The 13,532-nt window shown below is 48.1% G+C and overlaps 1 protein-coding gene across 10 annotated transcripts in view; it reads left to right on the top strand.

Moving 5' to 3' along the window:
• Nucleotides 1–13,532, top strand: part of CACNA1C (calcium voltage-gated channel subunit alpha1 C) — a 641,635-nt gene that overhangs the window by 518,411 nt on the left and 109,692 nt on the right. For all 10 annotated transcript variants that reach the window (XM_059403911.1, XM_059403906.1, XM_059403901.1 and 7 more), the window contains exons 14-19: nucleotides 415–622; nucleotides 1,549–1,669; nucleotides 3,311–3,425; nucleotides 4,217–4,337; nucleotides 4,688–4,757; nucleotides 12,461–12,593. In XM_059403911.1, the coding sequence (XP_059259894.1) occupies nucleotides 415–622; nucleotides 1,549–1,669; nucleotides 3,311–3,425; nucleotides 4,217–4,337; nucleotides 4,688–4,757; nucleotides 12,461–12,593 (768 nt within the window). The remainder of the gene's footprint in view (nucleotides 1–414; nucleotides 623–1,548; nucleotides 1,670–3,310; nucleotides 3,426–4,216; nucleotides 4,338–4,687; nucleotides 4,758–12,460; nucleotides 12,594–13,532) is intronic.

A 13,532-nucleotide genomic window follows, 5' to 3' on the forward strand; every position in this document is an offset into this window, starting at 1 on the left:
TTTTTTTTTTTTTTTTTTTTTTTTTTTTGGTCTCCTGTAATCTTCCCAATAACCTAGTGAAGTATTTGCTACTGTTATCTTTGTTTTCTCAGAGGCAAACAGAAGGGAAGTGACTTGCCCAAGTGCAATTAACATTTAGCAACCGACAGAACTAGGATGAAACTCAGGCTTCTGACTTCAGAGCTCCATCCACTCACCATTGCATATTACTGATCTGGGACCTTGCAATGACTAGCTCCACACTCTAATTGTGAGCTTACCAGTCCAATCCACACCACCGCAGCTACCCCCAATGAAAGGGGAAAAGAAAGAGTTGTAATTTATCTTGAAATTTCTAGTGGGTGTATGAGTGAGGAGTGATGTTAAAGAAAGCACAGAAAAAAGGACACTAATCTCCCCCATGCTGGTCCTCAGGTACTGGAACTCCTTAAGCAACCTGGTGGCATCCTTGCTGAATTCTGTACGCTCCATTGCCTCTCTGCTGCTGCTCCTCTTCCTCTTCATCATCATCTTCTCCCTCCTGGGGATGCAGCTCTTTGGAGGAAAGTTCAACTTTGATGAAATGCAGACCCGGAGGAGCACATTTGATAACTTTCCCCAGTCCCTTCTCACCGTGTTTCAGGTATGGACCCTTCTCTGCTGGGATAATGAGTGGGAGGGTTGTTGAGTGGTGGGGTTGGGTTGTGGGGGAGAAAAAGTGGTGGGAACTTTCACCTTGTACTGGGCAACCAAAGCCAGCCTAGATCAGCCATGGAAGGTCCATGCCCGGGAGAGTCTTGAGTTTTTTCTGTAGTCCCCCCTACCCTCAGTCCCCCATGGAATCCCACTGTTGGATGGACCACTGGGGGAAAAAATATAATTGAGTAGTTTAAAAACTCTTGTTTAAACATGGAACCCTTTATTCAAATAAATTCTACATGAACACCCAAAGTACAAACAGAGGAAAGGAGACTGTGCTTGTTGGGGGAGGGGAAGATGATGAAGCTCTGTCTTTTTACACACCATGCTTGTCACCAGGAAAAAAATGTAACTAGCCCATCAAATTTGTCATTTCATAGATATATTGGTGTCGGGTAAAGCTAAAGTAGCACTTGTTGAAGTTTCAAAGTAGATTGATTTACAAGAAAAATATGTGGGTGTAGCCCAAATCTTAAAGATGGCACCCAAATGAGTAACGCTGGGGAAAGCTGGAACAGCACAGTACTCTCTCAGTGAAAACATTCATGTTTGTGCAAGGGCCCAGAGGAAAGGCTAATAGTGGCCATCTTGTGCAGTCGATTAGAAGATACTTTGACCAGGAAGCCTTTCCAGTCCCTTCTCAAATAATATCGTGCCAGAGCCCATGCACTTTGTCTGAGGGTGGACTCAAAGTTGCCCAGGTGCTTAGCTCAGAGCCCCTGGGAGGAGAACTGGGGGCCAAGAGGAGGGAAAGAGGTGGAAAAGAGATTTTAGACAATTTTGTTAACATAGTGGGGCAGGGTAGGGGAGTTTTGGGGTTTGCTGTTGGTCTAACGCTGTGTCCCTTATTGGTGGGAATGTGTCATTCAGATCCTGACCGGGGAGGACTGGAATTCGGTGATGTATGATGGGATCATGGCTTATGGCGGCCCCTCTTTTCCAGGGATGTTAGTCTGTATTTACTTCATCATCCTCTTCATCTGTGGAAACTGTATCCTTTGCTCCTGCCTCCCCGCCCCTGCTGCCCCACCCTCCCTCAGCCTGCAGCACGATGCCAAATACAGGTGCCCAGGTCCTGACTCGGGGCTGAAAAGTGTGGCTGCCCGCCCACAGGGCCCCCAGGCAAGCAGGGGAAAGGTGTGCTCTGGGGAGAAAATGTGTCCCTTTCCAGAACCACCTTAGCCGTGGAGGAGGGTCTTGGTGGAAGCCTGGAGCTTTGGTATAGGTGGGGATGTAAGTTCATCTTCCCAAACCAGTTTGGGCTGTAGTGTTGCCCGACTCCAGGAGGCATGTTCTCATTATAGTCTGGGTGAACAATGCCCCCTGGTGTTGTGTACGGACAGCTGCTCACATAGATTCCAGGGTGAACACACTTGGCCTATGGCTGCTGGAAGTAAGAAGTGCCGTCCAGGGGACCTGAGCCGTCATCCTTGAAATGACCTTCATCTCTCCTCCCTGTTTTCTGCTCAGTGTCCCTCCCTCTGAAGCTGCTCTCCAGGACTATCTTCCAGGCGGAGCCAGACAGGCTTCACCAGGCAGACCTGACAAGTGCTTGCAGATCCAGGCCATGGGCAGGTTTCTGGGGTCTCCAGCCACAGGCAATCTAACCCCATGAGGGTTGTGTGCAGAGGAGATGGTAAAGTAGAGGCAGCTCTGGCCCAAGATTCCGGTTTAAATCAAGGCTTAAATCACGTGCTAAAAGCTCGGGCATTGCTGCCAACAGAACAGCCTTACCTTTTACCAGCTGGGTGACCTCAGCAAACTAAAGGCTCTCTGTCTCAGTGTCTGTAAAATGGGTGATGAAATATCAGGGCCTACTGCTTAACATGTCCCGGTGAGGTTTAATGGGATGATGGTTGCGAAGCCCCTGCTGCCGTGGTGGGGGGCCGGGGGCGGGTGTACGCTGGCACCATTGGACAAGCCCTTCACCCCTGCGGGTTGTGGCCTCCTGGTATGGGAAATGGTGTGGCTGTCTGGGAGCCTGGGGGTGGAGGTTAGACTTAATGAACATTAAGGGCCCATGCAACTACGCTTTTTTGATTCTGCTTCTCCAAGCCACAGTGTTTCTCTTCAAGGTGGGGGTGGGGAGTGGGGCGGTGAGAAGAAAAGGGCCAATAACCACTTCAATTCGGAGTTCCTGGGATTCAGCTGGCTCCGGCTGGACGCTCCAAAGGCCTTTGTATGCACAGGCTCACATGAAGAGTTGGCAGAGAGATCAGGCACCTCCTCAGTGCCCGGTTTTCATGAACCGCTCCTAAGAGCATTCTGCATTCTGCGAGAGACAATGCGGTTTATTATGTCAATTACAGCCAGCCACCTCAGTAGGGAAACCAATAAGGAAACCTGGCAATTAAAGAGCAAGGCAGACTCACTACCTAACTGGCTGCCCATTCCAGCCTGCAAGCTAGCCTGCTCTCGACCCCTTGGAAATCTCCTGGTCACTAGGAGGGTAATGGGGAGGGAGAGGGGCGGAGGAGGGATGCCACTGGGCTGGGTACCCTCGGGGTGAGTCACCACTGAGCTCACTCTGTGGAGCACTCAACCACTGCATGTCCTGCACCCTCCCTGCCCCCTGAGCCCATCAGAAACCCCAAGGCCAAGGGTCATTTTCTTTAAGAATGGACACAAACAGATATCCTACTGAATGTGTTCTTGGCCATTGCTGTGGACAACCTGGCGGATGCTGAGAGCCTCACGTCTGCCCAAAAGGAGGAGGAAGAAGAGAAGGAGAGAAAGAAGCTGGCCAGGTAACCCTCTAAGCTTACCCAGCCCTGGGGCCCCAGGGTCCCAGTTCTGATTGCCACTCCCATTAGTGGTAGCAAGAGGCTTGGGCACTGGCCTCTGTTGGCCAAAACTCCTAGAAGACACCGGGTATGGGGCTGCCCACAGAAAGTTGGTCCTCTCTGCTAATACCTAGGCATGGCTCTGAAGTAGGGACCGTCATGAGTTACAGTGTCTGTGAAGGTGTTGGATTTCCTCACCTGTCTAAGAAGCTGGAGGGTGCTCTTGAGAAGGGAGGTCATGAGAGGTGGAGGGAGTGAAGGGCACAGAGAGGAGGAAGGCAGCCACTCAGAAGGGAAATGCTGTTCCAGCTGAGTGACTCCTTTTCACTATTTGATAACTCATCTCCGGCGTTCAGAAAGCAAGATAAGACCCTGCATTGTCTTCTGTCATTGTCTAAATGGGACTTCATCAGCCATACATCTGCTAGATACTGAGCAGAGTTTCCCAGAAACCAATCCTGAATCAGATCCAGAAACTTCCTCTGATTCAGACAAGGACTTGTAGCAGCTAAGAAGCTGAAAGAGGCCAACTGAGTACCAGACAGAGCAATGTGTGGCCAGGCCAAGCATTGTGGGCCCGGCCCAGTGGCATCTGGGATTGAGTGGCATGTACCATATGCCCCAGGTGAAGGAAGATGCATGTAAGCCCAGGGAACCTGTTCCCACCAGTCCCCAGCAGACCACGGGGTAGTTTATTTCTTCATGTTTCCTATCATTCAGTAAACATTTAATTTTTCCTCCTGCTGACCGGCCAGGACTGCCAGCCCAGAGAAGAAACAAGAGGTGGTGGAGAAGCCAGCAGTGGAAGAGACCAAGGAGGAGAAAATTGAACTGAAATCTATTACTGCTGATGGAGAGTCCCCACCCACCACCAAGGTCAGAAGCCATCTCCTTCCAGGATCTGGGAGGCCCATTGCTGGGGGAGGGAGGGCACAGTCCCAGGCAAGGCACACTTGGAACGGAAGGAGGAAAGAAGGAAAGGGATTCAATGAAAGAAAACCCATGTGGGTGGCACAGGAGGGCTAGCAATGTGAAGAGAAGGCCGGCTGGGTGAATCCCAGCCTTCTGTTGATGTCTTTAAGGATATACACAAGATAACAAGGACCTATTTTTGAGTCAACAGCTTAGTCATTGACTATAATGCAATTTCAAGGCCTCTCTCAGCCTCTCTAACTGGGGAATGTATCTAACTAGATTCTTCCTGCTTCTCTCGTTTGGTTGCTTAGATCAACATGGATGACCTCCAGCCCAATGAAAATGAGGATAAGAGTCCCTACCCCAACCCAGAAAATACAGGTACCAATCCCACTGCCTAACCCTGAGGTTGGGAGGTTGGGGATAGAGATCTAGATTCTAAAGCCGTATGGAAGTAGCCATGTGTTAGGGACGGGTGGTTCCAGGTTCCGTCTCCAGGTACCTTGCACGACGAAATGTCTTCTGCCTCTGTAGTTAGGCATTACCAACTATCATCCAGAGGGGAACTTTGCTCCTGGCTTCCTCATAATAACGACATAACATTAAATAAATTGTGTTTGAGCAGTCTTTTACGTCCTTTGGAAGGTGGATTCTATAGACATTTAAGGTTTTATTATATCCTATGCCGTAAAATCATTAACTTATATAATTTGCAAGTTGCAGCATTACACTTACTTAATAATAATAGTAAATCCTGACTGTCTTATCCTTACTGGGGTTGGGGGGTGGGGCAGTGCTGAGTACAAGGACAGTACCACCACACATATCCCCCCTGGTTGCTTCATAAAATGCTTTCATTTATTATAAAAAGAATTCTTCACAACTCAGCCTTCTCATCTTCTGATACCTAAGTTGGAAGGCAGTCTCCTCTGAGAGGGCTTACTATCAGAGGTCCTCAGGCCGCCCTCCATCTGTCCTCCTTGTGTGCAAGGACTCAGGCAGCCATCTTTGTTTCCCTTGGGAAGCAGGCTGGCTGCGATCATTTCCCCCTCACTTACCTCCTGCCTCCTGGGAAGGAGGATTTGTTTTGCTGCGAATTGGACCAAAGGAAGAGCAGGAAGGGTGTCCGAAGCCTGAAAGCTCTATTGGGTGGAAATTCTTACAGGATTTCTAGGACTAGACATGTTGGCCAAAGTCAATGGGGAATCCTGTCTTGATCCTGAATCATCAAATTAACTCTGAAATGACATTTTGGAGATAAGCCAGGGGGAAATTGAATAGGGACTGAAAACTAATGATTTGAGGTAGTTTTTGTTTATTTTGTTATTGTAGTGGTGTTATTGTAGTTCTAGCCTATACATGTAGATGTATATATGGATAGACTCTAAAATATTTAGAAGTTGCTTAAAAATATACTCCAGCAGCTCCTGTTGAAGCTGGGTAGGGAGGCTCACTGCACAAGTCTCTCGACTTGTGTGGGTATTTTCCAAATTGAGAAAGAAAGATAGTAATGAAAGGAATCCCCCTGGGCCCCAGGTGGTGCTAGCCCTAACTGGCCTGGTGCCCCCGCACACAGCACAGGGGGACAGCATGGATTTGAGGGCACTTTCCCATGTGTGCCCAGCTCCTAGGCAGCCCAGGCCTGTTCCTTCTCCCTGGCGGTGGGGCAGCTACACCTGCGACCATAGTCTCCAGTTCCATCATTCTAAATATACTGGTGCCTTTTCTCTTCTTTGTTGCCCTTTGAAAGAAAGGGAAGCAGGTCAGGGGAAAAAAATAACGAGGACATTGTCAACATATTAGCCACCGCAGAAAAAGTGCCTTTGTTGACCCAGCTTTGAGGATTCTTGGAATGGTTTTGCTTTTAGACTGAAAAGTTCTTCCCACATTCTGCTGATTTGTCAGGATCCTGTAGGTTTTTTGAGTGTCCCTTCCCTTGTCATGTGACCACCCTTCTCCAGCCTCCTGCAGACCCACCCCCTCCAAGGTTTCTCTTGGTCCCAGGCATCTCACACACCTGTATTGAGACCTCTGGTTCATAGGTAGTCGAGGTTGTCGTGCCTCAGCCCACCACCACACTCAGGCCTTGAAGACCAGCCCCAACAGCTCCCCATTTGTTCACTGTCTCTGCTTTTCATTTTTTCACCCAAGGGTGGTGTCCTCTTAAAGTTGGTGGTTCCCCATGTCCTCCCTTCCTCCAAGGGACCAGTCTCTGCTTCCCGGCTCCCCCTTCTCCTGCCTCTGCAGGGCACCTCCTGGACCCTAATTCCAGATGCAGCAGAAGTCCCCAAGAATCCCTCCCAGGATCACTTGGCCTGCTGTCTCTGTTCTGGTCAATATTTCATTCCCAGCTGTTCCTCTCTCTTCTGAACCAGAAAAGGCAAAGAACCTGATCTGCCATTGTCCTCCCAACCCTGCCCCTTCTGCTTTGTGGCCTTTGGGCCTCTGGCCTCTCCTGTGCCCACTTAACCCAGATGCCTTTGGGAGGCAGTGCTTGTGGACATCGTACCTGGCCCACGTACAGCCAAACTCCCGGGATGGGGAGGTGCAGGGCCAGAGAATACTCTCACGACTCCTCCTGCCCCCACATCTCCCTCCGGCTTCCTCCTCTCCCTGCGCCCATGCCCGTGCCCTTCCCCACCCCCGCCCCGGCCAGGTTGTTGTTCTTGCTTGTCCAGGTTGCACCCAAAGGTGAATGCGGATGTGACTGAGTGGGCATGAACTCCAACCTGCAGTCCCCTAGCCAGGACCCTTGCCCTCAATGAAACACCCCATGGAGGGGCCTGTTTCTGATTTGCACAATGTACCAACCGGCCAGCAGTGGCTTGTCAGTCCTTCCCTCCCTGCGGAATCTCCAAAGTTCAACAGTTGGTTTGAGTCTCCCTGCTTAGCATACATTAAATTTTAGAAATATCTGCTTACCTACGAAGGGTGCCAAGACTGTGCTTTTATTTAATCGAGTCATTTATTAGAGGAAACATACAGATGTGTGTTTGCAGACTAAAAATTAATAAAGACGCTTGAAAAAGAAAAGTGAATGACACCAGAGAATGCACAGGGAGTCTCTGTTCTTCCCGATGCTTTGGGAAGGCTCCAGCTGCTTCAAGGGGTTTGAATAAGAGCAAAGCCATGAGGTGGGCAGTTGTGGGGGGAGAGACAGCCAGCCTGCATGGACAAGAGTGGGCTGGGCTGGGCTGGGCTTTGTTTTGGGGGAAGGGGAGAGACCATGCTATTGTCATAGACAGGGAGCTGGAAGAAACCATGGAGGTATTCATTCACTTAATAACTACTAATGAGACACCTACTGTGGGCCAGGCACTGTGACAAGTGCCAGGAATACACCTGCGGGCAAGACAGGGAAGGTCACTGCTCTCCTGGAGCTTACAGTGGGGAGACAGTGTCTTCTGGGGAGACAGATAGTGAGCAATAAAGGAGGCCAACAAAAAGGTCATGAGGGAGCAGTGAGCAGTCCGGAGATAACGAAGCCAAGGGCTATGTGAACAAGTTCCTCAGTGGCATGAGGCTGCTTTGGCTGTGTGGTCAGAGAAGACCTCCTGAAGGAGGCAACATTCCGGATGAGGCAGAGGGCCTAGATGTATGGAAATCAGAAGAAAGTGCTTTCTAGGTGGAGGGCTCGCAAATGCAGAATCTCTTGGGCAGAATGGTCTGTGGAGGAATCCAAAGAGACCACCATGCATGGAGCAAAGAGAACGAAGGGGAATGATGGTGGGTGAGACAGGCAGGAGCCAGTAGGGCAGGGTCTCTGAGGCCACCTGAGAAGTTCCCATCTTAGTTGGTGCCATGGAGACTCACCCGAGGTTCTCAGGCAGAGGAAGATAAGATCTCATGTCTGAATTATCTTTAGTAGACTGTGCAGCATGAAAACAAGGCAGTAGATGGCCAAGAGTAAAACGGAAAGCAGTGAGGGCATTAGTAGCAGTCCCGTGAGAGGCAGTGGCCACTTGGGCCAAAACTCTGTTTTGGTGCTGTAGATACAGAGAACGGGCAGAACTTGGGACGCATTTGGCAGGACTTGCTAACAACCTAGAAGTCAGCGAGAGAAAGTAAGTAATGGGGGTAGATAAGGTTTTGGAGCTGAGCCAGCAGAGAACAGGCCCAGTGCAACAACAGGTGCAACCTCAGGCTTCCGTCTCTGGACGCTATCCACAGAGCTCGCTTCCGGGGGCGTGGCCTTGCCAATCATGCCAGGGAACTCTGGGCCACACTCAACACTGTAGGTCCCTCCAGGGCAAGAACCACAGCTTTGTGTTCAGTACGTTGTAGGCGCTAGGTGTTAGTAATATTTTTATCTGAATTGGCTGAGAGCAAAATCACAGGGACGAAAATGAGTATCAAGTGAGGCGGGGGGGGGGGGGGGGGGGGGGGGGGGGGGGGCAAGGATCACGGAGGACCAAAAGTGAGGCGTCCAACTACATAGGGGGTTTTACTTTTGAACACGGGCACCTGCCCTCATGAAAGCCACAGCAACTCCACAGTGCGCTTCTCCACACCTCCGAGAACGGATCCCTAAGGGAGTCCACCGGCATCCAGCGCTGGAGTGTAGGTGGTTAGGTTCCCAACCCCCAAAACAGAACTTGATCTTACTTTTTTCCTACTCTGCCAACTCCGTCCTTATACATAATACATGCAAAGCATCACAGCTGTCAGATTTCTGGCCCTTTACAAATTTGGGCTTGTCCTTTAGACGTGGTTTCCTTCTAAACACTATGCCTGGAATTCAGCTGGTATGTGTCTGAACCTACTGGCTTGCTTCTCCCTTGCAATAGGAATCAGGACCGAGCTTCATAATCAGCAGGGCAGGCTACTGCAGATGAAAGCAAAACTTTTCACCAGGAACTCGGAAATCCACAAAGCTAGTAAATATGTTTTTCTTTAGACACGAATGATTAAAGCAAACATTAAATTACCTTTTACCAAATTATCATGAATAAAAAAGCATTGTTATCATGAATAAGAAAGTTGTTAATTTAGAGCACAGCTGAAAAGAATACAAATAGTTGGGCAGGAATTGAAGAGACTTCTCAATGAAATTTCATTTGTAAATATTGCAATTTAGGCCAACTCCAGTTTTATTTATTTTGCTTTACTGGGAGACTCCGCATCTCTTTTACCTACCAAGGTGTGGCTGGAAAGCTTCAACCCTTGGCCCAATACAGTTCTTCATCTCATGTCTCTCTGCTGCTAAAAATATTAACTGCTTTGCTGGTCAACTCTAATTACTCCAGGGTGGGGTGGGGGGACTGATTTATGCCTATATTCTGCTGGTCCTCCAAAAAAGCCTTGGGCCCCTAAATGCTTCTTGCTTGAGAACAAACCATGCTCTGTGCCAGGTATCTTTTCTTCTCTGTTCCACCTGACTTCATTTTAACCAGAAGAGGAGAGAGCATGAGGAGATGTGGCTGGTCTGTAAGATAAACTTCCGTAACTATCTTTCCAACAACCGAGTCTCCTTCTTCTTTTGTAAAGTCCTCTTCCTTATAAAGCAAATGTTGGTGTGAACATGTAATCATCATCAAAAGCCAAGGGCGGCTACACGCTGGACAAGTGTCTCTCTCTATACTGTCTCTCTCAGCACATAAAGAGATACATGTAAAATCAGGTATGCTGGCTATTGGGTCCTAAGTGCGAGTGCATGCAGGAGGCCAACGGGGCCCCAGAATTGCAGGCAGGTCATTCTGGAGAACCCAGGTACTCAGGAGAGCCAGGTGAATGATGCTGTCTGACATGGCAGTCCTTCTAGCTCTGCAGTGGGCACAGCATGAGGAAAGGAAAGGCGAAAGCACATGGCGAGTGTATCCATTTCCTGGAGTTTTCATAACAAATAACCATGAACTTGAGGGCTTCAAACAGCAAACATTTATTTTCTCATGGTTCTGGAGCTTACAAGTCTGAAATCAGATGTTGACTGGTTCTGGGGAGAATCCTCTCTCACCTCTCCGTGTCTCTGCTGGTGGACAGCCATCCTTGGCCCTCCTTGCCTGTCAGCCTCATCACCCCTGTCTCTGCCTCTTTCTCCACGTGTATGTCTCTGTGTCTCCTTATAAGGACAGCAGTCCTTGGGTTTAGGGCCCACCCAACTCCAGTATGACTTCATCATGACAATACCTCTGCAAAGACACTCTTTCCAAAGTTAGGTCACATTCTGAGGTTCCAGCTAGGCATGAACTTGTGGGGGACATTATTCAACCCACAACCATGAGCCTTCAGAAAACAGGCTCATGGCAAGAGTAGAAAGCCTGTCAGGGAAGAACAGCAGGCAGAGGTCGGACCGAAAAAGACGCTAAACACTACTTTACAAACTAAGAGTCTTTCCTGTGGGCAGAGATCATAACAAGAGCTAACTTTTATATAGAACATGTTATGTGCCAAGAGCCACTCTGAGGTATGTTTGTGCTGTTTTCCCATTCTCTGTGTCTCAGGGAAACTGAGACACAGAGAAACTAAATGCCAGAAAGAAACAGAGCCAAGATTTGGGTCAAGGCATTGGCTAGAGAACCCATGCTTTTACTCCCATTCCCTTACTAGACATTTTTAAATGCATTTGGTCAGAACAGGATATGTAGTCGTTTCCTACCATGGGCAGTGACCTTGCAAGCAAAGGAGTAAGCCATTTGCTTTTGGTCCACAGTAAACATGACCACTAGCCTGGAAAACAAAGGTGCTTCTTTAACTGGTGCTGATGCCTAGAATTTTGAATGAAGGGCCTCTTGTGTTCAGCATCATTGCTCTATTATCCCTAAAGTGCATAATTTTTTGGTATTTTTCAGGAATGGGAGTGTTAAATTTAAACTCCTAGAACCTTTAAGGATAGGGCTGCTTGCAATTCAGCTGAGCCTTACATGCAGCCTAGACAGGCAAGACACCTGGCAATGTCCTAGTCTTACCTGATCAGCTTTCCTAGCACTTTTTTTTTTAAGATTATTTATTTATTTATTTATTTGACACAGAGAGAGAGAGATCACAAGTAGGCAGAGAGACAGGTGAGGGATGGAGGGGGGAGGCTCCCTGCTGAGCAGAGGAGCCCCTGCTGGGCTCAATCCCAGGACCCTGAGATCATGACCTGAGCCAAAGGGAGAGGCTTTAACCCACTGAGTCACCCATGTGCCCCCACCTTTCCTAGGACCTTACATCTAGGATGACCAACCATCCAAATCCGACTGAAAAGCCTCCTGGGCTGTGGGAATTTCACTTTGGAAACTAGGACGATCCTTGGCAAACCGAGATTGAACTAGTCACCCTCCTTACAACCCCCTTTGTCATGTGCTGCCAGAAAAGTCTAACAAAGATTCCAGCACTCACGGGGAGAGAGCTGAGTGTCTTAGTTGATACCCCTCATTTTCAGAGACGCAAATGGTGTCTTGATTCTGGTCAGTAGGAAGGTATCTGGAAGTAGGCAACACAGCAATACAAGCTCGTGGGCATAGTAGAGTTATTTAGACTGGTGCTTTTTTTCTTTTTTTTTTTTTCTTTTCAGTGTAACAGAATTCATTGTTTTTGCACCACACCCAGTGCTCCATGCAATACGTGCCCTCTTTAATACCCACCACCTGGCTCCCCCAACCTCCCACCCCCTGCCCCGTCAAAACCCTCAGGTTGTTTTTCAAAGTCCATCATCTCTCATAATTCACCTCCCCTTCCAATTTCCCTCAACTCACTTCTCCTCTCCATCTCCCTATGTCCTCCATGTTATTTGTTATACTCCACAAATAAGTGAAACCATATAATAATTGACTCTCTCTGCTTGACTTATTTCACTCAGCATAATCTCTTCCAGTCCCATCCATGTTGCTACAAAAGTTGGGTGTTCATCCTTTCTGATGGAGGCATAATACTCCACAGTGTATATATGGACCACATCTTCCTTATCCATTCATCCATTGAAGGGCATCTTGGTTCTTTCCACAGTTTGGCGACCGTGGCCATTGCTGCTATAAACATTGGGGTACAGATGGCCCTTCTTTTCATGAAATCTGTATCTTTGGAGTAAATACCCAGTAGTGCATGCTCTATTTTTAATTAGGGATGCTCTATTTTTAATTAGAATTGTGCTTTTTTTCTTGCAGGAGAAGAGGATGAGGAGGAGCCTGAGATGCCTGTGGGCCCCCGCCCCCGCCCACTCTCGGAGCTGCACCTGAAGGAAAAGGCAGTGCCCATGCCAGAAGCCAGTGCATTTTTCATCTTCAGCCCCAACAACAGGTGCGCAAGAATGGTGGGGAAGGTGGGACTCCACTCCCTTCATGCCACATGCTCAGCAGATGCCAGTATCCTCCGACCTCTAGTGGAGCCTGGGACTCTCCCAACTCCCCACAACTTGTGTCAACAGGTGCTGATTTGGGGAAAAGCACCCTGTATTCCAAATCAGAAGACCTATGTCTGTTTTTCCCTCCATTTCTTGACACATGTAAACTCTATTTGTAGTCTTTTGGTGATTACCCTTGGTAATTTACCAAGTCTATTTAACTTAACAAAGTTTAAGGTTCAGCAGTATCCTGGACCTCCTCTTGCAAAATAGAAGGAGCTTATACTATTTTAACTCCTCTCAGCCCTCCTAATTTAAATGTTGTTGTTGTTTAGTATTTTAGTCCTATTTTTTTTTTAATTTATTTATTTGACAGACAGAAATCACAAGTAGGCAAAGAGGCAGGCAGAGAGAGAGGAGGGGAAGCAGGCTCCCCGACAAGCAGAGAGCCCGATGCGGGGCTCAATCCCAGAACCCTGGGATCACGACCTGAGCCGAAGGCAGAGGCTTTAACCTGCTGAGCCACCCAGGCGCCCCTTTTAGTCCTATTTTTAATGTAACAAGTTAGACATTGTCATCATTATCATTATTATTCTATCGACAATGTAGATTTGGATGTACATACAACTTGCTATTTTAGTTATTCACCATTTTTTCATACATCTCAGATCCTCTTTCTGCAATCATTTTCTTTCATCCTAAGCACATATTTTTAGGAGCCCCTAGTGTTCCATGATGGTAAAGTCATTTGGCTTCTGTTTATCTCTAATTGTTTTCATTTCTGTCCTTAGAAAATAGTTTTGTTACGTACATAATTTTGGGTCGATAGAATTTGTCTCACAGTGTGTTAAATATATTATTACACCATATCATTCTTTCTATCATTGCTTTGTAGG

The sequence above is a fragment of the Mustela nigripes genome, chromosome 6, assembly GCF_022355385.1.
Source record: "Mustela nigripes isolate SB6536 chromosome 6, MUSNIG.SB6536, whole genome shotgun sequence".
Taxonomy (NCBI): domain Eukaryota; kingdom Metazoa; phylum Chordata; class Mammalia; order Carnivora; family Mustelidae; genus Mustela; species Mustela nigripes.